Genomic DNA, 26,648 nt, shown 5'->3' with positions numbered 1-26,648 from the left:
CTGCCACCTTGTTCAGAGACCTTTGCTTTATTCCCTGACTTCCAGGCCCTGGTCCTGGCTGCCCCATGGGTACTGTGTGTCCCAAGGTGTCCATGGGAGTCAAAGCACCACTGCTTTATTTGTTCCCTGCATCCCTGCTCACATCCCTGCCCCCAGGGACACCTGCCCCACATGCCTTTCCACCCTTGCAGGTTTGGCCAATGTGCACTGCTTCCTTCACCCTCCTGCAGCAGTTAGACAAAGGCACAAAAGGTTACACGTAAACTGGTGACACAGGCTGGGTCGGTACTATGACAAACAGGACAGTAAGTGTTCCATCCAAAAGGGACAGGTGTTTCTCAGCTCCAGACAATGTTCCCATGTAGGACTACAGACTCAGGGTGGCGAGATCCTCCCCCTTTAAAAAAAAAAAAAAAAAAGATTCTATTTTTAAATAAATATACTCAATGTAGGGCTCAAACCCACAACCCCGAGATCAAGAGTCACACACTCCACCAACTAAGCCAGCCAAGGGCCCCAAGATCCTCCCATTTTTTTAAGAGAAGCCAGAATTTCATATTTTTATGTGAAATCTCCAGGTTTTTAACTACTGGCAACCCAGGGTGCCTGGGTGGCTCCGTCGATGGAGTGTCTGACTCTCGATTTGGGCTCAAGTCATGATCTCAATGGGATCAAGCCCCACATTGGGCTCTGCACTGAGCATGGGGCCCACTTATGACTCCCTCTCTCTCCACCTACCCCTCACCCCTACTCACATGCTTGCTAGATAAAGAGAGACAGCCAGCCAGCCAGCCAGCCAGGTGGATAAATCCTGGCAACCTACTCAGGTTTTTGTAAAAACCACTTTGTAGGTCACTAAATAACTAACCGCCCACCTGGAGGAAGAAACTTCCACCCTCATGCCTCACTCTTCAGACGCTGTGTTAGCCAACCGCCCCCCCACCCCACCCCGTCCACCTCACTGGATTGAGGGAGTCTTCGAAAAGAAAGCTCACTCTCCTCTTCTCACCCCACCCTGATCAAATCTGGGCGGACCCAGGAGCTCAAATAGTTTGTTGACTACAGACGGATATGTTGATTGAGGGGTGTGAATTCACAAGTCGCTGTTTCCAAAAACCATTTGGCACCCACACATTCTCTCTTCAGCTGTCAGCACAGGCTGGCAAACAGCGCTTGGGGACCTCAAAGCCCCAGCCCTCTAAACTCCACCACACTGCAGGCCACTCAGAGATCAGAGGTCAGACGCACAAGAAAATAAGGAGGCTCACAGCGAATACCTGTTAAATCACGACACACAGTGCTGATTTTAATAATGCGAATGAGGATGCAATAACCCTGAAACTTTCAACTGTTTCTCGCAGGAGGGGCTTTGGAGCAGGGCGGGTGCTCCAAAGCGCAAATCCTATCTCCACCTCTCATTGGTTCTGTGACTTCAGGCAAGTTGCTTTGTTCCCTCTGAACCTGGACTGAAAAATGGAGATAGTAACGCCTGCTTTGAAGAGCAAGTGGCAGAGTCACGGGCAAGGATGTGAGCCAGACCGCCCGGCCTCTCGTAATTAATAAACATGTGCGCGCTAAGATGAGGTAACGGTAGAAACAGAAATTAGTACAACCAGTTTTTAAAGCAATATACGTCGAAGCCCTTTCTTAAGCCACTCCTGACTATCCTACAGAAATTACTCAGGGGGGCTGGGGGAAACACTATAAGCACCAAGTTTTTCAATGCAGTATTATTTATGATAACCAGGATCTGGAAACAAAATCGTCCAGCAATATGGAGACACTCCATGGACCTCTATAAGCCAATAAACATAATTATAAACAACACAACACATGGTACACCCCAAAGCGAAGGAAGCAGGATACAGAATGCCTTCTACATCCCAATGACAGGGGTGTAAAACTGTGTACCGTAGGCATATGGGCAGAGATTTGAAGAAGACAGAAAAACTGGGCTAGGATAGTGAGGTGTAGAGTGATTTTTGTTAAATGTCTCTTCCTGACATTATATTATTGCTTTTACACTAAATCATATTGTAGGAGGGGAGTTTCAGGGAGATGGGGTGGGGAGGATAACACAGGGGACCAACAGCAAAACAATTGCTGGTCAAGATGCCTAAGTGGGACGAGGGGTGAGTCAGGCGTAGGGGGTGGGGCAGAACATCAATGAAGGAAGCAAGTCGTTAAGACGGGCAGGATGAGTTGCTTGGGTTCTGTGCATCTGGTCCCTGCCCCAGCTTCCATCCTCACCAGCCTGTGTGAAAAGTTCAGCAGTGCCTGGCACAATGTGAGGACTCAGCCCACGACAGCAATCGCTGTCACCGTGGCTGCTGCTGTTGTTTCAAACGCTTCCCTAGAAATCGGGATATTCTAACTTTGGCTCTGACTCTGCTATGGACTCACTGAGTAGATCTGGGCAAGGGACTAACTCTCCAAATCTCAGTTTACTCATCTGCAAAATGGGAATTAGCTACCACTCTCGCCATGAAACCCAGGGTCCTGACCCCAGTCCCCTCTCTGGGTTTCAGTACCCGCCCCCCATACGCTAAAGGGGAGTAGAACAGAGATCATCTGCGGATCCCCTGGCTCTGATTTTTCTTTTGAATACCTGACCAGAACTGGCTTTGAAGAGTTAAAAACACCGTAATGATAACAACTGTCATTTGCTGAGTACTTACCATATGAGACGCCATCGTCACACGTATTTAGTGCATTTACAGGCGATTATTTGCAGTTAACCTGAAACACTGGGAGGCCCGAGGGTGCAGGCCTCACATCTCCTCTCTTTGCCATCTACACTTATTCCCTAAAACCTAAGCACTAAATCAGGGGTCCTCAACCTTGGCACCACTGACATTTGGGACTAGAGAATTCTCTGTTGTGGGAGCTGTTTGTGCACCGGAGGACTTCGGCAGTTCCCCTGGCTTCCTGTACCCTTCAGATGCCATTATCACTCCACCCCCGGCTGCAATAACCAATGTCTCCAGACACTGCAAATGTCTCCCGGGAGACAAAATCACCCCCGGTTGAGAACCACCAGGGTAAAAGATCCCAGCCAGTCTCCTGGCTTTAAATACCATCTCTGTCTACACTGATGACTTCCAAATTTATGTCCGCAGCCTGAACCTCTTCCCTGAACTCCACACTTGTAAATCCATCTGCCTGATGGATATCTCCGCTTGAACGTCTAATAGGCATCTCAAAGTCAACATTTCCAACACAGAACTCTTGATCTACGGCACCCCATCACACCTGCCCCTCTGCAGTCTGCTCGTTTCCAGCAAATGACAACTCCATCCTTGCAGCTGCTCGAGCAAAACACCTTGGAGCCATCCTTGACTTCTCTTCTCCTCTCTCTTATTGCATAGCCCGCCCATCAGCAAACGCAGTCAGCTCGACCTTCACAATAAACCCCGGAGCTAACCGCTTCCCACCACTGCCACGACCTCTCGGCTGCACTGTTACAGCAGCCTCCTCACTGGTCTCCCCTCCGGTCCTCGCCCTCCTAGAATCTACTCTTCACAAAAGGGCCAAAGTCATCCTTTTATACAAAGTAGGTGATGTCACCCCTGCTCTCCAAATCCTGCCATGGTGGCGCCCAGTTCACTCAGTGTCAAATGACTCTGCATCCCACATCCCCAGAGTGACTTGGCCATCCTCTCGGGCCATCTCCTCCCTCAGTCACTAGGCCACAGTTACACTGGTCTCCTTGCTGCTTCTCCGTGTGCCAAGCATCCCCCAGCCTCCAGGTCCTTGAGCCCTGCTGTTCCATCCGCCAGGCTTGCTCCTTCCTCCAGCAATTTCTCCAGCTTCTATGTGGCTCAGTGGCTCGCCTCCCTCAGGTCTTGCTCATAAGTCACCTTCTCAGTAAAATGGTCCCTTGAGCCTTTTTAAAATAACAATCGTCCTACCCCCACACCCAACCCCCCCCCCCAACCCTGCTTTATTCTTCACGGCACTTATCATCATCAAACTATAAATCTCACCTGTTTTACGGTCTTCTCCTGCCACAATGTGAGTTCCGTGCAGAGTTCCCGAAGGAGGCACTCACATGCTAATAGCCTTGCTTGGCTCCGTCATAGTCCCACATCCCTAGCAACTACCATAGTGCCCGACGCATAACAGGCACTCAATAAACATTTGTTGAATGAACCCTAACACCGACTCCTGTGTGGTAAAGATTCTTATTCTTCTCATGCTGTAAAACAAGGGCATGAAAGCTCTAAGGTTAAGTAACCTGACCTAGATCCCTCAGTGAGAAAGTGATTCCCATGGGAACACTCTGCACTCTGATGCACCACTCAAGAGTTTCTTCAAATGTGGCACTCACCTGGATTTTTAGGTGGCTCCCCAGATCAGCTCTGAAAAACACTTAAGAACACAGGCTGTCAAAAGATGAAAACCTCGTCTCTTAACCAAAAATTAACTCAAAGTGGATCACGGACTCCAATGTAAAACGTAAAACTGTAACTCTTTTAGGAAAAAAACCGGAGCAAATCCTTGAGATCGAAGGCAAGGCATGGAGGTCTTAACCTTGACGCCAAAAGCACAACTCATAGAAGGAACCAGTTTTGATAAACTGGCCCTCATCGAAATTAAAAATGGGTGGGGCGCCTGGGTGGCTCTGTCGGTTCAGCGTCCGACTCTTGATTTCACCTCAGGTTGTGACCTCACAGTTGTGGGATCAAGCCCCACGTGGGGCTCTACTGACAGCGCGGAGCCTGCTTGAGACTCTCTCTCTCCCTCTTTCTCTGTCCCTCCCCCACTCGTGAGCGTGCGCTCTCTCTTTCTCTCTCTCTCTTTCTCTCTCTCAAAATTAATAGATACATAAACATTACCAAAAAAATGGTTGCTCTCTAAAAGCCCAGGTGAAGAGTATGAAAAGGCAAGCTAAAAGTAGGGAGAAAATATTTATACCCTATATACCCAACAAAGACTAGTATCTACAATGTGTAAAGAACTCTCAAAACCCAAAAGGAATGAATGAATAACCCAATTACAAAATGGGCAAAGACATGAACAATTCGCCAAGGAGGATACGCAGACGGCAAATAGCACATGGAAAGATGTTCGATAACATTAGGCATTCAGGAAGTACCACTTAAGACCAGGATGGGCGATCACTACACATCCCTCAGAATGGTTAAGAAAAATGATGACAATCCCAAATGCTGACAAGGGTGCAGGAAACTGGATCACGCATACATTGCTGGTGAGAATGTAAAACAATACAGCCATTCTGGCAGTTTCTGATCAAAACAAAGTATGCGATTATCATGGGGACCCATCAGTTGCACCTGTGGGCATTTATCCCAGAAAAAATGAAGACTTGTGTTCGTGCAAAACTCTGTACACAAATGTTCACAGCAGCTTTACTTGTAACAGCCCAAAATAGGAACTAGTCCAGATGTCCCTGAACAGGTGAATAACCATTCACCTGTTAAACAAACTGCAGTGTGTCCACACCATGGAATACTACTCAGCAATAAAAAAAGAATGAACTACCAATATACACAACTTGGATGAGTCTCCAGGGAATTATGCTGATCAAAATAGCCACTCTTTTTTTTTTTTTTACATTTATTTATTTTTTGAGAGACATAAAGAGAGCACAAGTTGGGGAAGGGCAGAGAGAGAAGGAGACACAGAATCCGAAGCAGGCTCCAGGCTCCGAGCTATCAGTACAGAGCCTGATGCAGGGCTCGAACTCACAAACCGTGAGATCGTGACCTGAGCCGAAGTCAGATGCTTAACCGACTGAGCCACCCAGGCGCCCCAAATAAGCCACTCTTACTGCCAAGACAATTCAATGTGAAAAGAATACTCTTTCCAACAAATGGTGCTGGGACAACCAGACATCCACAAGCAGAAGAATGAAGCTGGTCCCCTACCTCACACCATGTGCAAAAACAAACTCAAAATGGATCATGGACCTAAATGCAAGAATTCAAACTATAAGAGTCTTAGAAAAAATAGGGGTAAATCTTTGTGACTTTGGATTAGGCAATGGTTTCTTAATATGATATCAAATGCACAAACAACAAAAGAAAAAACAGATAAACTGGACTCCCCCAAAATGAAAAACTGTTGTGCTCCAAAGGATACCATTAAGAAAATTATAAAACAACCCATAGAATCAAAGTAAATATTTGTAAGGGTCCAGGACCCAGAATACATAAAGAATTCTTACAAGTCAGTAATACAAAGACAAATAACTTTGAGTGCCTGGGTGGCTCAGTCAGTTAAGCACCCAATTACAGCTCAGGTCATGATCTCACAGTCTGTGGGTTTGAGCCCTGCATCAGGCTCTGTGGTGACAGCTCAGAGCCTGGAGCCTGCTTCGGATTCTATGCTCCCTCTCTCTCTCTCTCTGCCTCTCCTCAGCTCGCACTGTCTCTTTCTCTCTCTCAAAAATAAACATTAAAAACATTTTTTTTTAAAAGACAACCCAACTTAAAAATGTGTAAAAAATATGAATGGACATTTCTACAGAGAAGACATACAAATGTCCAATGAGCACATGAAAAATTGCTCAATATCATTAATCATCAGTGAAACTCCAATCAAAACCCCACTGAGATACCATTTCACACCCACTATGAGGGTAATTATCAAAAGACAGATAATAACCAGGGTTGGTGGGAACGTAGAGAAACTGGAAACTTCACACACTGCTGATGGGAATGTAAAAATGACAGCTGCATACAATGCGATATTGTTTGGCAATAAAAAAGGATAAAGTAAATATGTGCTACCACCTGGATAAACCTTGAAAACATTATGCTAAGTCACAAAGACTACATATTGTATGATCCCATTTATATGAAATGTCCACCAAGAGGCAAATCTACAAAGACAGAAAGCAGTTTTAATGGGTGCCTAGGGCTGGAGATGATAGAAGGAAATGTGGGGAGGGATAGACTACTAAAGAGTGCAAGGTTTCTGGGGTGCCCAAGTGCCTCGGTCTGTTAAGTGTCCGACTCTTGATTTCAGCTCAGGTCATGAACTCACTGTACTGACTGTGGAGCCTGCTTGGGATTCTCTCTCTCCCTCTCTCTTTCTCGCACACGCACATGCACTCCCTCTCTCTCTCTCTCTCTCTCTCTCTTTCAAAATAAACAGAAAAAAAGAGTACAAGGTTTCCTTTTGGGGTGATGAAAGTGCTCGAAAACTTACTGTGGTGATGGATGCACCCCTCTGAATATACTATAAACCACTGGACTGTGTACTCTAATGAGTGAATTTATGAGATGTGAATTAAATTTCAATAAACCTGTTCCCAAATTTTTAAAAGTCAATTTCAAAAGGTTATATGCTATATGATTTCATGATTTATGTAACATTTTTGAAATGGCAAATTTTTTTTTCAGTTTATTTTGAGAGACAGAGAATGCCAGCATGGGAGGGACAGAAAGAGAGGGAGAGAGAATCCCAAGCAGGCCCCACACAGCACAGCGCTGGACGAGGTACTCGATCCCACAAGTCATGAGATCATGACCTGAGCTGAAACCAAGAGTTGGACGCTTAACCCACTGAGCCATCCAGGTGCTCCTGAAATGGCAAAATTTTAGAAATGATGGACAGATTAGTGTTTTCCGGGGGCTGGGGTTGGAGGAAGGGAGGCAGGTGAGTATAGATAAAAAGGGCCATACAAACTGACTGAACCATCCAACGTCTTGACTGTGGTGATAAGCACACAAGCCTGTACATGTGATAAATTGTATAGCACTAAACACATGCACACACACAAACAGGGACAAGGGAAACTGGGCAAGTCTGAGTAAGATCTGTGGATTACATAAATGTCAATACCCTGACTGCGATATTATCCTACAGGTCTGCAAAATGTTACCTTTTCAGGAAACAGGGTAAAGTGCATCGGGAATCTCTGTAGCTTTTCTTTTCTTCTTTTTTTTTTTTTTAAGTAATCTCTATACCCGATATGCGGCTCAAACTCACAACCTGGAGATCATGTACCGACTGAGCCAGCCAGGCACGCTGGCAGTTTTTCTTACGGCTGCGTATGAATCTACAATTATCTCAATAAAACTTCCAATTATAATATACTGCAATCTGTCCTGTTCTAGTCTCAATTTCTCTTCAGATTAAACAATGTCCTCCGGTGCATGAGTGCCACAGCTCCTAACAGCTGCTTATACCCTTTTTAAGGAGAAAGAGCAGACCTCAGGTTCAGATGCCCCCACAAGAGACTCTAGCTGAAATTTAATAACGCACTTTTTTTTTTCAGTTGTTTATCTAGATGATATGATGTGGAATTAAGAACACAAATTCTGGAGCCCGCCAGTCAGGGATCCCAATGCCAGCTCTGCCACTCACTAGCCAGTCACTTAACATCTCTGTACTTCAGACACCTCATCTGTAGAATGGGTTTGACAAGAGTACCTAGATCAGTGTTGTGAGTTTTAAATCACTGTGCGTGTGTGTGCGTCTGACTGTGTGTGTGTGTGTGTGTGTGTGTGTGTGTGTGTGTGTGTTCATAGACATACGTATAGCGTCAGGCACAAACTCTTAGCTATCGTTATCTTTACCAAAACAAGGACTAGGGGGAAATAACCTTTTAGAAAGTTTTAGAAGCACAGGTGCTGACCATATTACCTCTCAGAATGTATCCCCTTGGTCCCTCCCACGGTAGCCCTGAGCCCATACCCGGGTGTCCGGAGGAGGGAGTTGGGCCGGGAGGCACCCACCTGCGCACTTGGTGCGGCTGATGAGGGGTGGCCCAGGGCGGCCGGTGCCGCCATCACCTGGGCGCGTGAGCAGCACACTGATCTCGTACTCCGTGTCGGGGTCAAGGTGCCACAGCTTGTAGGTCTGCAGGCTGACGGCGTGCACCTCCGCCCATGGGCCGCGGGACATGCGGTACTCAATCTCCTTGCGCACGATCGGCCCGTCGCCAATGATGGAGTTGGTGTTGAGCTGGATGATGAGGTAGGTGGGACCCGCGCGCAGCAGCTGCGGCGGCGCGATGGGGGTGGGGGGCTCTGCGAGGCCGTGAGGAAGAGGTGGAGCCGAACGATGCGCTGTGAGACCCTGCCCTCAACTCGGGATCCCAGCACACCCAAGTCCCCAGTGACCCTCCCTGTCTTCCCAGGGGCCCTGATCAAACGCCCAGACCCTCGACTAGACTTCCTCGCTCGTGCCCACTAAATCCCCAGGCCTTAAGGGGTGTCCGCTCCAAAGGCTGTCCCCGCCCTCATCCTTAAGCCTACACCCTGTCCCTCACTCCCCTCTGAATCCCCAAAGACTAGCGTTCAGGAGCTGACCGCAACCCCGTCGGATCAACCCCGGATCCCCACAGCCTGACCCGCCTGCGTGGCTCACGTCTGGCCTGGCTCTCCCCGCCTGCCTGCTTCTCAGTCACACCCCGCCCCCTGGAGCGGACCTCCTCCCTGGAGAGAAACTGCCCCCCTCGACAGACCCGACTCCCAGACTTCCCCCCACGGCCCCACCTTTCTACAGGCCACGCCCCTAGACCAGACCCCGCCCCCTCGCCTGGCCCCGCCCTTCAGATGGTGCAGGTCCCACCCCGGGAGAGCGCCCGCACGCACTGACCCTTGACGATGAGCTCTGCGAAGTTCGAGACGCCCGCGCCGCGCGGGGCCTGGGACACGCAACGATACAGGTCCTGCTCCGAGCGGCTCACGGAGGCCAGCAGGAAGGTCGCCAGGAAGCGCCGGTGGCTGATGTGCCGCACGCTGGCCGCGGGCACCAGCGCCCCGCTCTGCCGCTGCGCAGGGGTAAGGTCGACAATGTCAGGAGCGCTGGGGAGGGAGGGTCCCAATCTCGCTCTGACCCGGGCGAGGGAAGTAGTACATGTCCTGGCCCCATTTAGCCGTCCCTAGTACACAGGGGACTTATGGGGTTCCTGGAATCAGCTCCATCACAGGAAGGCGCGGGATGAGAAGCTGATTAAGGGAACACGGTCTCTACCTCCGATGGAGAGTGGTTGGGGGATCCTGGAGTCACCCTCTATCCTGGGGGTATAAGAGGACCCAAGAGGGCAGAGCAGAGCCTAGGTGAGAGCAGGGATGCATGAGTATGGGTGCTGGAAAAGGAAGGAACGACTCCACACCCCGCAAGGGACCCAGGTCCCAGAAGAAGTTTCCCCCCACCCTGGCTAAGGTCCCTGCACCCCCTCACCTGCAGGAGAAAGCGCTCTGCCTCTGCTGCTCTGCCCGCTGCCATGCACTGGAAGGAGGCGTTCTGGCCAGCGTTGACCTCCACATCGCCCAGTCGGGAGAAGTGCGGGGCCTTCGCTGCGGGAATAGAGCCACAGTGTGAGCTGGGCCGATGCCCGCCACAGTCAGGAGCCGTGGCCACCCGCACCCCTCACCCTGCACCCCAGTGGGCTGGGACTCACCGCAGGGGTAGCTGAGAAGCAGGATGTCATCTAGGCCCATGTAGCCCCTGCGGTCTGGGGAGATGAGGGCCTCAAACAGCACCTGGGGGAGGCGGGAGGTTCCCTGTCATATCCCTCCAGCCCTACCTGGGGAGGTGCCCACAAGAGACCCCTTTTAGCTCTGCTCCGGTCCCATGCTCCTCAACCAGCAGAGGTCAGCCCAACTCACAACGGCCTTCCCTACCAAGCCAGCTAGTTGTGGGAAGGTGTGTCAGCAGCCAGAGCTAACAAGGTCAAGGCCAGAGGTTCTCTCCCAGTTCTGGACAGTTACCTTCAAGCAGGAAAACTTTTCCCAGCAGACAGGATTTCCAGGTCAGCACTGTGCCAACTCACCCTTGACCCCAGCCACAGACCATTTCTGTTGACAATGATCTCTGATGCTGAACCCAAACCATAGCAGCACTGAATAGCCTGATGCTGACCACAGACTGACCCCTGACCTTGACCACATATTGACTCCTGATGCTGAACACAGACTAATTCCAACCTCGGTCACTTGCTTACTCTGACCTCGGGCTGACACCTCTCTACCTGCTCCCCTAAGCACAGGCTGACCACAGACCAAACCCAGCCTACCTGATATTCATTGGGCCAGAAGGTGCTGACAGCCAGCTCAGCCTGGTGCCACTGACGACCATGTGATCCAGTCATATTCCAGACGGCACTGCCCAGGGGACCCCCATTGACACGCACGTAGATGCCCAAGGTGCCCGGACTGTGCCCATCCCGGCTGTACAGAAAGTAGCTGAACTGCACACAGTGGGTATCATTCTCACTCAGGCTCTGGAAGATGACATGGGCCCGTTGGCCTGGAGCATGCTGGGAAGCATTGACCATCAAGTAGGAGCCTAGAAAGGGAAGAGGCAGGAGCTGAGGAGGCTTGGGGAGGACCAAGGTCAGGTGGGCAAAGGAGGGGGACAGAAACAAAGGAGTTCAGGCATTTGGACCCACTAGGAATCAAGGGTTTTGAGTTCTCGTCCCAGCTCTGACTCGCTACGCTGAGTCCCTTCACCTCCCTGCATCTGTTTCCCAGAGGAGAGAGCAAAAAACACACAAAACTGACTCTCTCCAAACCCTTTATGGTCCCTCACCACCTACGATCACAGTCCAAGCTCATGCTGATCTACGACTTTCCCCATGTGCTGAGCTGCCCTTGGAGGCAGGGACTAACTAACTAGGTCATTCATCTAGGAGTCGAGAGTCTGGCACATGACAGGCCTTCAAAGGCTACCTTTTCTGAAGTCTTCCCTCCCTGTCCCTCTATAGGCTTCTCTCCTGGCCCTTGGATCATTAATAAAGTGTCTGTCTCCCCACCAGCCTGTGATGCCTCGGAGGCTCCACTGTGTCTCCAGCATAGGGCTGAACCCAAGCTGAATGAGTGTGTAGAACAGAGATTGAATAAAAGGACTCTAACTTCCCTTCCAGCCCCCACCCTGGGTCTAAACGCCTGGGATACAAATCTCTTCCAACCTGGAGAAAGGCAGCAATCTCCTTCCCCAGATCTGGGCTGTGTACTGGCAGGGGGTGGAGGGGGCCTGGCAGGGTGGGAGGGACTGGACTCCTCCGGGATCCAGCTAGGGGATTATGGCTTCCCTTTTGTGGGGAGAAGGCCCCAGCAGCTGCCAAGGGGGTGCCCACAGCCACCCAGCACCGCCTCCTCCCGGGCTTGGCTGCCAGCCAAAACAAGCTCATTCAGATCCCAAACCACGAGGCTCCCTGCTCTGGGAGGGCTCCCCAGGGACTCCACTGGAGGGGATCTCATTCATCTCTGCAAGCCAGGGGCCTGTGAAGGCGGCTCCTGGATCAGTCCCAGTGGGATAGTAAACAGAACTCCCAAGTCCCTGTCCGCACCCAGAAAGGGGCACATCCTGGCCCCCAACAGTGCCTCTTGGCCCACTCCTCTGCCCCTCTCTCTCCTCTCTTCTTCCCTAGTTTTTCCCCACTCTGCATCCCTCTCCTTCTTCATGTCCTCCCTTCATTCCTGTGGCTCTTCCTTCCCCTGTCTCTGAATCTCCCTCCTTCCTTCTCCCTCCACCCCCAACTCCCTTCCCTAGAATGTGTGCCCTGAGAGGGCAGAGACGGTGGCCCTCTCGCTGACCACTGCGGCCTCAGGATCCAGCACAAGGCCCACACGAAATGCTAAATGTCTCTCTCCCCTTTCTCACTGGGCATGTCCCTACGGGTGTGAGAGAGAGAGGCAGAGCCCGCACTGGGTCCCTGCCGTGGTGGGCACTTTGACAGATCACAGTCACACAGGTCAGACTCTGATACCCACTAGCACAGAGGTCAAACCAAGGGCTGAGAGCCGTTCCTGCAAAGGAGAGAGGAATGCCCCAGGGAGGGTGCTGTGTGAGCAAAGGCACAGAAAGGGGAGGCAGGGAGGCCTCCAGGGGGCAAGGTGAGCAGGAGGAGACGGGGCTGAATGGCCGCCCATGCCAGGTTGCGGAAGGCCTCTCTGGTGGCTTCAAGTCCTGGCCTCACCACTGAGACCCTTTGCTGCACCTACCCGAACTCTCGAGGGCCAGTGCAATTGCAGCCATGTTGTAAGTGGAGTAGCAAAGGGCCTGGTCTGCTACTATGACAGGGCGAAGGGGAGGGGGGTCCTTAGGCTGTCTACTTCTGGAGTTCCCTCAGCAAGCCCATCTCGTTCTCACCCTATGCTATGTCTTCTAACCCAGCCTTTATCACTAATAAAGTTCATAGGCTGGCCTCCACCTCTCTTATCCTGTTCTGAATTCCCAGTTAATTCTGTACGCCGTGCAGAGGGCCCCCTCAAATACCTCCAACAATAGCAACTAACCATTCACTGAACCCCTACATGCCACTCCCATGCTATATACCTTGTAGGCATTATCTAATAACCCTGTGAAATGGATTATTGTGCTCTTCACTTCACAGTTAAGAAGACGGAAGCTCGGAGACATTAAGTGACTCGCCCAAAGTCACACAGCTGGTAAAGTGACGAGGCCAGGATTTGAAGCCCAGTCTTCATGATTCTGGAGCCAGGATAGCAGGGGCCCTCATCAGAGTAGGAGGCCAGCACTACAATCCATGTAATTAGTCTCCTGACCCCCGGTCCAGTGCCCACGATGCCATAAATGCCTCATCCTGAAATGGGGCAGAGCAAGGTAGAAGCTGGGAAGGATCTGGGACTTCCAGGAAGAAGGGGCAGAGGAAGGAAGGTCTTGTAACATCCAGCCCCCAGTGTTACTGCTCCATCAGCATCAACATCTTCAAGTCTTGGGAGACCAGGATTCAGAGGCTCCCAGGGAGGAGAGGGCCTCCCTGGCGGTGGAAGACTTAGGACAACCTGATGGAAGCCAAGCTGCAGGGGGAGTAATGGGAAGTGGGTTTTAACTTAGCACCTATAAGGGTCTTTGATTGCTTGAACCTGCACCCATTTTACAGGCAAAACTACCCGATACACACAATTGGACAGCATGCACAGAGCGCCACATGCACGGTCCGACGTATGTCCTTACAGATGCAAAAGCAAACGAGGCCCAGAGAGGTTAAGGAATGTGCCCACGGTCGCACAGCGGGTGGCTAGAACTAGAAGGAGACCAGGGGGAATGGGAGTTGAGAGTAGGCTCACCGTGTGGCAGGTCTGCAGGAGCCCGGGTACCAGGGTGGATCTGCACTTGGTCCCACTGGAAGTCGTCGTACTGGGCCTGGCTGTACTCGCAGGGCACTGCTGGGTCACTCGCCTCTTCGAAGGTGCAGCCGGCTGTGAGGGCAGGGCCTGGTTAGCCCTGGCTAGGGCACCACTGCTGGCCAGGAAGGCTCCTGGGGCTCCCCTCCAGGTGCCCCTCACTGCCCTGCCCACCCAGGCCCACCCTCCTCCCCTCCCTCTCCTAGGCCTCCCCTCACTGCTCCCTCCTCCAACCCTTTCCCTCTTTTCACTGTCTCCACCCAATACTGGGACGTCCCCACACTGCCCACTCCCAGGACCACACACTGCACAACCACCCACCAAAGATCCTCCTCAGGGAAAACTAGTTAACATTATCACTACAACATTAGAGCCTCACAGCTCATGAGGTCAGGTCTAGAATTATCCCCATTTTACAGATGAGGAAACGAAGGCCTTCCTTAAGGCCACACAGCCAGGTAGTAACAGAGCTGGGGTCTGAACGGAGATCTCCTCTCCTAACTCCTACTCAGTGTCCCACTCCCTGCCCGCCCCCCCATCTTCACGTAAAGGACAGACAGTGGGTCCCAGGACTGGCGGGCTCAGGAATGCACTAAGCCAGCCCTGATGGTATCTCCTTAAAAATAACAATGGCCACTGATCATCTCAGGCAAGCCCGGTGCAGCGCTAATGGCTCTCAGGGTGGCATCTCATTTAGGCCTCACCTCCTGAGACCGGGACCCCTATTGTTCCTGCTTGACAGGTGAGTTTAGGGGATTCGGTCATTGCCCAGTCGCCCCGCTCCGGTCTCTGCCTGCAGGCCTGGGACACGCGAAGTCACAGTCATGTGTGGACGGGGCACGCGGATGACTAGAGAAGCAAGTTCCCGTGATTCGGACCCAATATTTACACGAGGAGAAGAGGAAGGAGGGAAGAAGGCGGGGTAGAAACAGATGTGAGTCCTTTGCCTGGTAATGAGGTCCACGTATCTTAGTAGCTCATCGGAGCCCTAAGCCGGGCACCGAATAAATGTGAGAACACCACCAGTTGGAGAAGTTAACAGCAAACTGGTTCCTGCAGTCACTCCCAGAGCTGGGTGCTTGCAGCCCCGTCACAGGCCGTCCAAGGCATTGGGGAGCCAGGAAAATGCGTGGGCAAGTGGTGAGGCCAGACCCTGTGTGGGTTATGTACCAGCCGCTGGTACTTCTCCCCACCTGATGGATGAGGTGACCGAGGCCCCGGGGGATGAAGGGCTCCATCCACAGTACAACACGGTGGTTATGTGGGTGGGCTTTGCCATGAGACAGACGTGGGATTGAATCTTGACTCTGTAATTTGTCAAGCTGTGCGACCATGGGCAAGTCACTTCTTTCTGAGCCTCAGTTTCCGCATCTGCGTGTGTGGTTGTTGAGGATGCAATGCGGGAGTCCACTGACCATGACGCCTAGCGCGTGCAAGCGCTCAGGAAATGGTGGCCCTTCACGGGTGCCACTTGAGCCTACACGAGCAACAGACAGAAGCGGGACTTGAACCCGCGGCAGTCAGATACCAGAGCCCACGTTTCCTTTACTATGAGAAGGAGCACAGCCGGGTTCTTCCCAGGCTCAAGAAGAGGAAGGAAGAGAAACTAGGGGGTGAGGGCCATGTGCCAGGCACGGCGGGCATCTGCCCCACAGGAGTGACTTCACTCTCGGGGGCTCTGCTGTTTCACCTGCTGCAGGGGACTTCTCTAGGTTGGCACACAGATCACGTGCAGTAGCATTTGGAAACATGCCCGGCAGAGCTGGGCACAAAGGGGGCTCGCCCTTGTTGGGGGTCCCCCGTTCCTCTTCTTGCACCCCATCGGGGTGTAAAACAATGAGATGTGGGCATGAGGCTGGCACTGAGTGGAGGGGATGAAATTACAGAAGCCTCTCTCCAGAGCTAGTGCAGGACCCTTCCAAATGCTCTTTGCCTCTTTGTGCGAAAAGCTCTGGTCAGCATCATGCCCTGTGGCCCGTGGGAGGTAAGTTTTAACCCAATCTGTGCTGAGAAGGCCTCAACTCTCCCTCGAGAAAATGACCCACAGCACAGCACAGAGGGAGGCCATGGACAGTAGGGTTGGTCAAAGAGGGCTTCCTGAAGGAGGGGAGAGCTGACTTCATTCAGCCTGAGCTGAGTCTACAGTCTGCTCCTGAGGTTCTTAGCCAAGGCCTCCCTAAGGCAGAGGGATGGCCAGAAAGGGAAGCCCAGGATCTAGAGCCTGGATGGAGCTCAGGCCCTTCCTATTCCTTTATAAGGCAGCTGCCCAAGGATATCTCATCCATGGCCCTGAGGCAAGCCTGGGAGTGCCAGCTCCTTGGCGCCCCCCCACCCCCATCCCCGGTCCATCCCAAGCCAGGCCACGTGAGCTGTCAGGACTCCCAGACTGACCAACCTAGTCAGATGGACCCTCAAGACCATGTAACCTTAGCCAGAGTAACTCCCAGACTGACCCAGGTCAGTGACCGCCCCCCCCACCCCAGACAGAACGACCTCAGCCAGAGTGACCCCAACACCATCCAGACCATCTGACTTTATCCAGAATGACCACCAGATTGTCTGACTGACCCCAGACCAGCTAACGCCAGCCAGAGTGTCCCCTGACCTCTGCCAAATGACTCCTACAATTGGCCTCAGGCAGGGAGGTCACCCTAGCTGACCTTCCCCCTCCACAGTGTCCCCTTAGGCAGAATGACTCACTGTCCCTGGTCCAGGTCCACCCCCCCCCCCCCCCACGCGGTGCCTCTGGGGCCAGGCCAATTCCAACAATGGCACTTAGAGGATAACATCTCTGGGTCCAGGCTCCTCAATGAGAGCCACATCCTCACATTCTCCCTGGCTCCCCCTGGGGTGGGAACAATCAGGCCTCCCAGGTCCTAAGGAAAAACCTATCACCTCCAGTCTGGATGGTTCAAGGGCCCCAGAGCTAAGTCCCAGCTGCTGCTAGAGGAGGCTACTGGCCTGGGGTGGGGTGGGGGGAGAAAAACTAGATCAGACTTTGGGTTCAGAGCAAGAATGGTAGCAGGGAATCCCTCTTGACTCCATCAACACAGACAGTGGCCGCAGACGTGCACACACACACGAACACCACCGTGAGGGGACTGCCACGTTCCGCCATGGCCACCTACACCCATGAAACTTCATAGGAATTCATAAGGAGGTACTATTATTATTCCTGCTCTACAGATGGAAACTGAGACTCAGAGAGATGAGGTGGCCATTCTAAGGCCACATTCTAAGTCCCAGAAGCTAGAATTTAAGCCACTTACTTATTCAAGGAGACTAGGTCCAGACAAAATAAGGCCCTGGTATTCCGCTGGCCACATGTGTTAATTCAGTTCCATTCACAGGAAATTTGCTCACTGACAGTATAAAGCAGGTCTCAGCCTGACACTAGTAGAGGCATAAGGATAATTAAGATCCTGCCCTGGCTTCAGGGACCTCCCAGTCTGAGTGGGGCTGACGGAATAAGACAAAGCAGAGGAGGGCCAAGGCCACGAAGGGGATCCAGGGGAAAGATTTTCTGGAGGTGGGTGCATCTGAGCAGAGCGTGGAAAGATGGGTGTCATTCTGGCCAGTAGAGATAGTGGGTAGATGGGCCTCTGAGGCGAAGGAGGGCAGGGAGTAAACACACAGTCCAGAGCATAAAGGGGAGCGCAGACTGGCCAAAGCGATGGGAAAGGAGGCTGGAAAAAGGAAGACTGAGGCCAGATCAGGGAGGCAGGGCCTTAGGCGTCTGGGCAAGAAGTTGGAGTTGGGAAGCCAGAATAGGTGTTTGAGCAGGCTTCAGATGAGACAGTGACAAATCCTCTAAACTAGGAGGGTGGGTGGGTTCTCCGGAGGGCACCACAAAATCAGGAGGGACAAGCCACAGTCAGATGTCAGGAACTGAGGTCCCCATCCTAGATGCAAACAGCACATACTCTAGTCACACCCAGAGAGATACACAACACACACACACACACACACACACACACACACACATACGCACACACACAGCCCCACACTCCCCCCTCCTCATGCCTAGTGCAAGCCTCGGGGACCCAGTCTCAGCCAGGCTGGGGTAGGGAGAAAACCAGACCCCACAAGGGGGAACCCATCTCTGCCCTGGCCTCCCAGAGAGGGTGGGCTAAATCAACCCAGGACCCCCACCGGTTCCCCCAGCCTCAGCTCAAACTGGCCCAGCTACATTCCTCAGCTAATCTCCCCAATCTGGCAGGCGGTTGCCTCAGCAACCGTCAGCCACAATTTGGGAAGGCAGGAGGATGGCTTATCCACATCCGGCTGGGCTATGGATGGGGCGATGGAAGGGGCAACACAACCTCTGCAGAAAGTCAGGGTGTGGGAAGGGGGTCTCCCCGGCATGAGGGCCTCCTCGTCTCCGTTTGCATGTGTCTCCATATGCAGACGTGTGTGTGTGCGCGAGTGTGTGTGTGTGCGTGCGTGCGTGTGTGTGTGTGGCTGTGAGAGTGACAGCCTGGTACTGACTTGTGAGCACGCAGCTGGGAGGCAGGAGACCTGGATCTAATAGCTGCTGAGCGTCTAATTCCCTGTGTGACCTGTGGCAGGTGACTTGCCCCCTCTGAACCTCGGCTTCCTCACTTACAAAATGAGAATGGGGACCCAGGTGACCTCTAAGGCCACATCGACCTCTAGAATGCTGGTCTCATTTGTGTGAGTATGCCCATGAGCAAGAATAATTTGAGGGCAGAGAGAGACTGTGGGGCAGAGGTATGTGAGTGAGGGTAAGCATGAGTCTCCCAAGTGTGGGTCCCCCAGGCGGCATGCTGTGAAGGTGTGGGTGTGTGGGTGTACATTCGCGTGTGGAGATCTATGACCACACTCAGGGATAAGCATGGACCTACAGAGGAGATGAATATATGTGGTGGGGTAGAGGGGAGTTGTGCACATGTGTGCATGTGTGTGTGCATGTGTGAGCACCAGACTTTTCTCCCCACCAGACAGGGAGTGGTGCTCTGTGCCAATTGTGGCTGCCAGCCACAGTATTTTCTGAAGGACCCTAGGTAAATAGAGTTTGTTTGCCATGAGATTTTTGTTCTCTGATTTGTCAATAGAGCATTCAGTTCCCAAGGGTGGCCCCAGGAGAAACAGAACCTCCCCCAACAGACTATAAGTTTAGGGGCTGGGATCATACCCAACCACAGGCATAGCCCCAACCCTGGCCTGGGGAAACCAGATACAACCCCAATAACAGCACTGTTCTATTTCACCATCCGAAGCCACATCTCTATTTTAGGTAGCCTAACCCAACCCTGCGACCGACACTGGCCTCACCCCTGGACATTCTTGTCCAACCTGGCCCTGTCCTATGTTCTCCACCCCAACTACAACTCCACGTCAGGCCCATCTAACCACCCCCCCTCCTCCTTCCCTAGGGTCAGAGACTGTCTCTCACACCTTCGAACCCCACCCCCCGAAATCCTGTGTATAGCAGATGGCCAACAGTGGCTGGACTTATTGACCCCATGATCCCAACTAGTCTCACCCCAACCAACCCCGCCCAGGCTCAAGGACCATGACTTCATCTCAGAGACCCAGTCCAGCCCATTTCACTGCTTTACCTGCCCAGATCAACACACCCAGACTTCAGCCCAGGGTTCCCTGGAGCTGTTCTTCAGAGCCCGGAATAACTGATGAGTAATTAATTAAGGGCAGGGGTGACTACCTTCTAATCACCCAGGATTCAGCATGGCTGGAACTAGGAAGATCACCCTGGGCAGGACCACAGAGAGAAAAGACTGAGCTGGTACCCCACCCCCCCACAGGAGCCAACACAGACCCCAGCAAGGCCAACATCCTTCCACTTCCACTGAGGATAGAAGGAAGCCAACTAGACCAGGGAAACTTAGGCCAGAAGCACTCCCCATCTCCCGGACCAATATGCACCACAAATCCTGAGGAGAACGGTAAGGCTGCCATGTTGGCGCTCTAAGGGGAAGGCACAGGGCTTGGCCCAACTCCAGACAGAGGCCAAGGGCTGAATGAGGGGCTGTGCTATGCAGGGGGATGGGGGGCAAAGAGTACACAGACCCCCCCGCCGTGTGGACACTCTGTGTCACATAAAACACAGTGCAGCAGAGCAGGGAGGCAGAGGGCCACGCACAAACCCGTGCCGTGTAAAAATCTGTACTTTATAAAGGTCCGTGGAGACAGAGGGCTACGGCGTGCCACAGTGTGATGTGTTGAGAGCTCAATGCAGCAGCTCCACACTGTACAGAGGCAGAATACAGTTACACAACACGGGGGAGCAGAGCCCACGGTGTGCATAGACCCCAGTACTGACACCCGGCACAGCGTGGCAGAGCTGGCCAGGGCCACGATGCAGCGTAGAGGTGCCACAACCCATCGCGGGCATGACCCAGGACTGCACGGAGGCCCGGCACACCAGCGCAGCACCTCTAGGAGTACCCTGGGCTGGCGCTCGGTGCTACACGACAGGGGCACGGAGGAATGCCAAGGTGCCGAGTTCAAGCCTTACTGGTTCAGGGGGCACCTGGGTGGCTCGGTCGGTTAAGCATCCGACTTCGGCTCAGGTCACGATCTCTCGGTTCAGGAGCTCAAGTGCCGCATAGGGCTCCGGGCTCACAGCTTGGAGCCTGGAGCCTGCTTGGGATTCTGTGTCTCCCTCTCTCTCTCTGCCCCTCCCCTGCTTGCACCCTGTCTCTGTCTCTCTCTCTCAAAAATAAACACTGGAGCACCTGGATGGCTCAGTCGGTGAAGCGTCCGACGTCAGCTCGGGTCATGATCTCCCGGTTCGTGAGTTCGAGCCCCGCGTCGGGCTCTGTGCTGACAGCTCGGAGCCTGGAGCCTGCTTCGGATTCTGTGTCTCCTCCTCTCTCTGCCCCTCCCCTGCTCATGCTCTGTCTCTCAATAATAATAAATAAGCATTAAACAATTTATTTTTTTTTAACGTTTTATTTATTTTTGAGACAGAGAGAGACAGAGCATGAACGGGGGAGGGGCAGAGAGAGAGAGGGAGACACAGAATCGGAAGCAGGCTCCAGGCTCTGAGCCGTCCGCCCAGAGCCCGACGCGGGGCTCGAACTCACGGACCGCGAGATCGTGACCCGGGCTGACGTCGGACGCTTCACCCACTGAGCCACCCAGGCGCCCCTAAACAATTTTTTTAAATAAAATAAAATAAATAAACATTAAAAAAAAAACTTAAAAAAAAAAAAGCTTTACTGGTTCTTCTCCCTCTCCAGACACTAGCACGGGGCCAGGTACATAGCTGGTGCTCCATGACTTCTCGCTGAAAGCATGTGTCCGGCGTCAGCATGCACAACAGTACAGAGACACGGGGATGCGGAGGGTGTGGTGGGGCACGGAAGGAACTGCCGGGCACGCGAGCCCAATCCGGGATACAAGCCAGACGTAGTCCTGAGGAGCAGGATAGGGGTAGACTCAAGGGCAGGGGTGGAAAGAGGCGCAAAAACGGAGTGCCGTGAAGATGCTGTGCGGAACAGTGAACTCAACGCAAGGATCCTGGGGTCCTGAGATCCGGCAGAGTTCACACGACCTAACAGCGAGCACCTGTAGTGCAGGCAGAGGCTCAGGGCTGTAACCCTGTGCAGTATGCGGGGTCCTGGGCAAAGGTGCTAACCCGCAAAAACCCAAGCCGGTCCCAAAGCCCAACAAAGCGGCTCCAAGCTGCAGTGTGAGTCCAGACTCCCCGAGCAGTGTGCGGGGTGGGACAGAGGCCCGCACACAGGGGGGACGCCCGAGGCAAGGATGTTGCTCAACCGGGCCTGCCCACAGACACCTGGGGCAAAGGCCGCCGGCAGACTCCTCGGCGGTAACACCAAGAGAGGCTGGGATGCCGTGAGGGGCGGCGTTCGGGCAGCAACGGCACGGTAGACACACATGGCCGGAAGGCACATATCCAGAGCCACGATGTAGTGCAGTTGTTAGTGTAAGTCGAAGATGCGACACACGACCAAAGTGTTATAGAGAGGTCGTGTGTGCTGTGATGCCCTGGAGAACATGGACGCGCCGACTCCTGGAAAACCCTGTGCCTCTAGCTCCGCCAGCCTGGGCTGTCTGAACCATGGTTTGGGGGCTGAGGCCCCGTCTGCCCTGTGGGCTTCCCTCCACCCTGCCCCCCCCCCACGCCCACATCTTCCACCCCAGTGACTCTCCAAGGGCACAGGATGAAGCCATCGCTCCCCATGGGACAGGCAGCCAGAACTGAGCACATTGTCCAGGTATTCGTATCTGAGCAGGCCCCAGCCTGCTGGCAGGCAAACAATGAATTCAGATTCTGCTGAAAAGCCTTTGGGCAATTAAAGCATATCGCCTGGCCCCCAGCCCAGGGCAGGACAGTGTGGGGCAGGGCAGAGACAGAGAGGGAGACCTATTGGACCGGGCTCTGGTGGCAGGATGATCCGAAAGTGGGATGAACAGCGGGGAGGATGTCAGAGAGGAGCCAGATCTAACCCCCCTGGCTGGCCGCTCCCGCCCTCCCCTACCGCCAATACCTCTGGACTTCATCAGAAGCCAGGAACAAACTTTTCTGAGCACGCAGGATGCCTGCACACACACACACACACACACACACACACACACACACGTGCTTAATAATCGTTATCACTTCCACCGTGCTTACTATGTGACAGGCCCTGTTCTAACTATATACCTACGTCGATAAAATAGATCCTCATGGCAACTCCATGCGGCGTGTTCTATAATTATCCCGATCTCACTAAACGCCCAGAAAGGTCAAGCAACTTGCCCAAGTATTACACAGTTAGTGATGGCGGGAGCTGGGATCAGAACCCAGAACCCGCGCTCTTAACCACACTCTAGGTAAAACACATACTTATGCACGTGCACGACACGTACATACACGTAAACACACGTACGTGCATTCTGAGCCACGTACCTCCACTCAGCTAAGACCCACCTACCCTTGTCCGCACAGGTTTCTTTTTTTTCCTAAGTTTTATTTTTTTATTTTTTTGAGAGAGAGAGAGAGAGAGAGAGAGAGAGAGAGAGCAGGGAAGAGGATCAGAGACAGAGAGAGGGAGACAGAGAATCCCAAGCAGGCTCCTCACTGTCAGCACAGAGCCTGACACGGGGCTTGAACTCACAAACCATGAGATCATGACCTGAGCCGAAATCAAGGGTCAGATGCTTAACCGACTGAGCCGCCCAGGTGCCCCTACGCAGGTTTCTGACACCTCACAGTGGTCGCCTCTTATCCCCCAACTGTCCCATGCCCTCCTGTTCTCTCCGTCTTCCATCTGTCCCCCAACTCTCAGCTGTCCCCCTACCACCTGTTCCCTCAGCCCCAGCTGTCCCCAGCCCCCAGATACATCTTCGTGGATAGCCATCTTCCATCCCTATTGTCCCAGCTGTCACTCTGCCCTCAACTGTGATCTTGACCATCAAATATCCCCAACCACACCCTTCCCGCAATTTCCCCAACCCAGTCCTTCCACCCAGCTTCTATACTCCACTCCACAGTCTCAGGGACCCTCTGAGTCCCATTCTCCGCATCCCTTCTGATTCACCACTAGGTTGTGGGATCTGCACCCTGGGAATGTGCCCAAGACTTCCGGAATCAGCCAGCAACAGCCTCTTCTGCGTTGTCCACCTCGTGAGTCCTCCCCCAGCCATTCTGCAGGCAGTGGCCGCCCTGTCTGGGGCAAGCCAAGAGGGCACATTGGCCCCCATCCATGGCTGCCCTCAGGAGCCCCAGCTCCACACTCCACCTGCTCCAAGCCTTCCCTGCACACCCAAGGTTTCGCAATGCAAACACTGAGTGGGCACCAGCCACATACAAAGTCCTGGGGACAAAAAATGACAAAGACCCAGCCCAGCCCTCGGGGGGCTTCTGGCCTGGTAGGCAAAGAAGATGGAGAACAACTCAGCATGTGGTCATACGTGCATTAAGGGAGAAATCTGAAAAACTGTGCAGAGGGATAGGGTCCGGGAAGGCTTCACTGGGGGAGTGACAGAGCTGGGCTCTGAGGCTGAGCAAGTCAGCAGGCCCCCACAAGGTGAGAAGGGCACGGAGGGCATTTCCTGCAGGAGGCACAGCTTGTGCAAAGGCAGAGGGCTGTGAAAGGGCCCGGCAGGTTCTGGGATCAGCACTGGCCTGGTGATCCTGGATCGTAAGGGGACAAGGAGAAATGTGGTCAGCGGAGGAGAGGCATAAACACGAAGCTATTCCAGAAAGCAGGGTCTGCGTCATATAGATTTGGGTTTTGTCCCCTGGACAAAGGCTGGAGACCCTTCAGCTTGGGGCAAGGGAGTGGCAGCCTCCTATGTCTGCCTGCTAGAGATCATTCAGGTCACAGGCGCCGGCAGCACTGGGGAGTTGATGGCAGAATGGAGACCAAGAAGGGGGCTACTTCAACAGTCCAGCACGAAATGATGGGCTGGGAGGAAGCAAACACGAATTCAACAAAACCTTCTGCAATGGCTGCTGAGTGGTGGTTCGGCCAGACCAATTCCACTCCCTGAGGTGGCCAGGCCTCACACCTCCAGGACAGCACTGTCCATAGAACTTTCTGCTCTGATAGAAATGTTCACTATCTGCACCCACCGAGCTGGTGGCCACGCAAAACGCAAGATTCTTGAGAATGTGAGATCTGCCAAGTGTGGCCGAGGGATGGGTTTTCTATTTTCGTGAATTTTAGCCACTTTAACTTTAATAACCACGTGCCAAGAAGCGGCCGCCGTATTGCAAAGTGCGGGTAGAAAACATTTCCATCACTGTCAGAAGTTCTATTGTAGGAAGTTCTCTGGAAAGTCAGCTGTAGACTGACTAACGATGAAGAAGCAGAACCACTGGAGCCTTCTCCAGAGGCTCCTGGCCTTGGGGTCTGAAGGGAGATTGGGAGGCAAGCCTCAGTCCCTGATCACAGCTGCACACAGTCACCGGGACACTCCCTACCCAACACATGCACACCCCTTTCCTGGAGACAGACACACCTAAACGTACAGACACGCCTACAACAGGGCACCCCACACCCAGACTCACAAACACCTAGATACTCCAATGCATGGGTACCCTGTTCCTGGGCACAGATACCCCCACACGTTGACATCCAGATACTCGGGAACCCAACACTCAGATGCCCACGTACTGAGACAGCCCCCCAACCCCAACACAGAGGTAGTTACCCCCTTCCTTGAACACCCATTAACCTGAGGACTCCCAGACACCTGGATATACCCACCTTTGGATGCAGAGACACTGGGACATCCTTAGGTTGGCACGCTCTGAGCCTCCCACACTCTGGTATTGAGATACCCACACCTAGATAGTGAGATACCACCCACCCAAAGAGGTCTGCACCCAAACTCCAGGAATCTGACACTTAGATACCAAGACCCCCTAGCAGCAGGCTCCCCAGGGATCCAAATAGCTGGTCACCTCTCTTTTCCAAAGTCAGATCCTGCCACACAGGGTAACCAGATGGCTAGACAGCCTGACAAGCCACACATATGTTCTGTGCCCCAGGCTACAATTATACAATCACACACACACACACACACACACACACACACACACCCCTCACCCGACTCTGACTGCCCAGATGCCAGGATCACACCTGCACACACCTGGGCCAGCCTCCCACAACCCCACCTGCAGGGGTTACCACCAGGAGTAGCCCTCCTCCCTTCTCTGGAGCTCACCAACAGCCAAGACACCGGCTGTGACCCCATCTGCCCACTCCTAGATCTGGGACAGAGAACTGAGGGAGTCTCCCCCTCCTGATGCGGGGCCTGCCCTCCCTCCTCCAGAGACGCTCAGCTCAAACTGACGGTTGGGACCCCAAGCTTCTCACCACCTGCCGAGGCCTCCGGCACAAAGGCTGAGCCTGGGGGCTGGACAGGCCCAGCCAGCTGCTGGGGGGGAGGGTGGGTTTGGAGACTGGGCTGGAAGCTGGGGGGAGGGGCTGGCAGGCAGGAGACCGCTCCCTTCAGTCTCTGCCAGGGCCTCAACCTCCCCAACTCACAGCTCCCAGAGGACTCTCTACGTGGCCTTTTCACACACAACACCATCCCCCGGCAGAATTTTCCAGATTCCTGGAGGGAAAACCTAGTTCTTTAATCTCTACTTTCAATGGAGTCAGTGCGCCCCCGTCTGGCTTCTCCAGCTCAGAACTTGACCCACTGGACCTCACTCATTCTTTCTTACAACATAGATTTATTCATTCAGCAACAGTGGGCCAGGACTTGTACCTGGCACTAAGGATTCTAAATACTAAATACCCAGTCTCCGTCCTCACAGAGCTCACAGTCTGTAAGAGACAAAGGAGCAATAAACTGTAATTACAATAATTACAATGCTTTGAAACAATCGAATCAACCCCCACTCTCCCTTCCCGGGCTAGAACAGGGAGTAACCAAGGAAGGCTTCAGGGAGGAGATGATATCTAAGCTGAGACCTGAAGGAAAGGCAGGAGTTCACCAGGAGAAGAAGTGGAATTAGAGAATTCTGGGGAGGAAGTACAGCTTAGAGGACAGAAGGGGACTGAGGGAGGAGGGGGGGCACAAGGCACCCCTAGCAACTCTAGCTAAGCCGCCCCTGCATGAAATGGC

General features: G+C 53.1%; 1 protein-coding gene across 8 annotated transcripts in view; it reads right to left on the bottom strand.

The window, feature by feature from the left end:
* Positions 1 to 26,648, bottom strand: part of PTPRU (protein tyrosine phosphatase receptor type U) — a 79,762-nt gene that overhangs the window by 50,263 nt on the left and 2,851 nt on the right. For 6 of the 8 annotated variants that reach the window (XM_053210275.1, XM_053210256.1, XM_053210257.1 and 3 more), the window contains exons 2-7: positions 14,016 to 14,147; positions 10,997 to 11,268; positions 10,382 to 10,463; positions 10,162 to 10,277; positions 9,574 to 9,748; positions 8,709 to 9,002 (exon numbers count right to left, since the gene is read on the bottom strand). In XM_053210275.1, the coding sequence (XP_053066250.1) occupies positions 8,709 to 9,002; positions 9,574 to 9,748; positions 10,162 to 10,277; positions 10,382 to 10,463; positions 10,997 to 11,268; positions 14,016 to 14,147 (1,071 nt within the window). Of the gene's footprint in view, positions 1 to 8,708; positions 9,003 to 9,573; positions 9,749 to 10,161; positions 10,278 to 10,381; positions 10,464 to 10,996; positions 11,269 to 14,015; positions 14,148 to 25,279; positions 25,611 to 26,648 lie in introns of those variants that run through there. The other 2 variants (XM_053210271.1, XM_053210282.1) reach the window with 2 other exon arrangements.

This window comes from Acinonyx jubatus, chromosome C1 (genome assembly GCF_027475565.1).
Source record: "Acinonyx jubatus isolate Ajub_Pintada_27869175 chromosome C1, VMU_Ajub_asm_v1.0, whole genome shotgun sequence".
Classification (NCBI taxonomy): Eukaryota; Metazoa; Chordata; class Mammalia; order Carnivora; family Felidae; genus Acinonyx; species Acinonyx jubatus.
The sequence above is the reverse complement of the archived record's forward strand: the minus strand, read 5'-3'. Positions and strand labels throughout refer to the sequence as shown.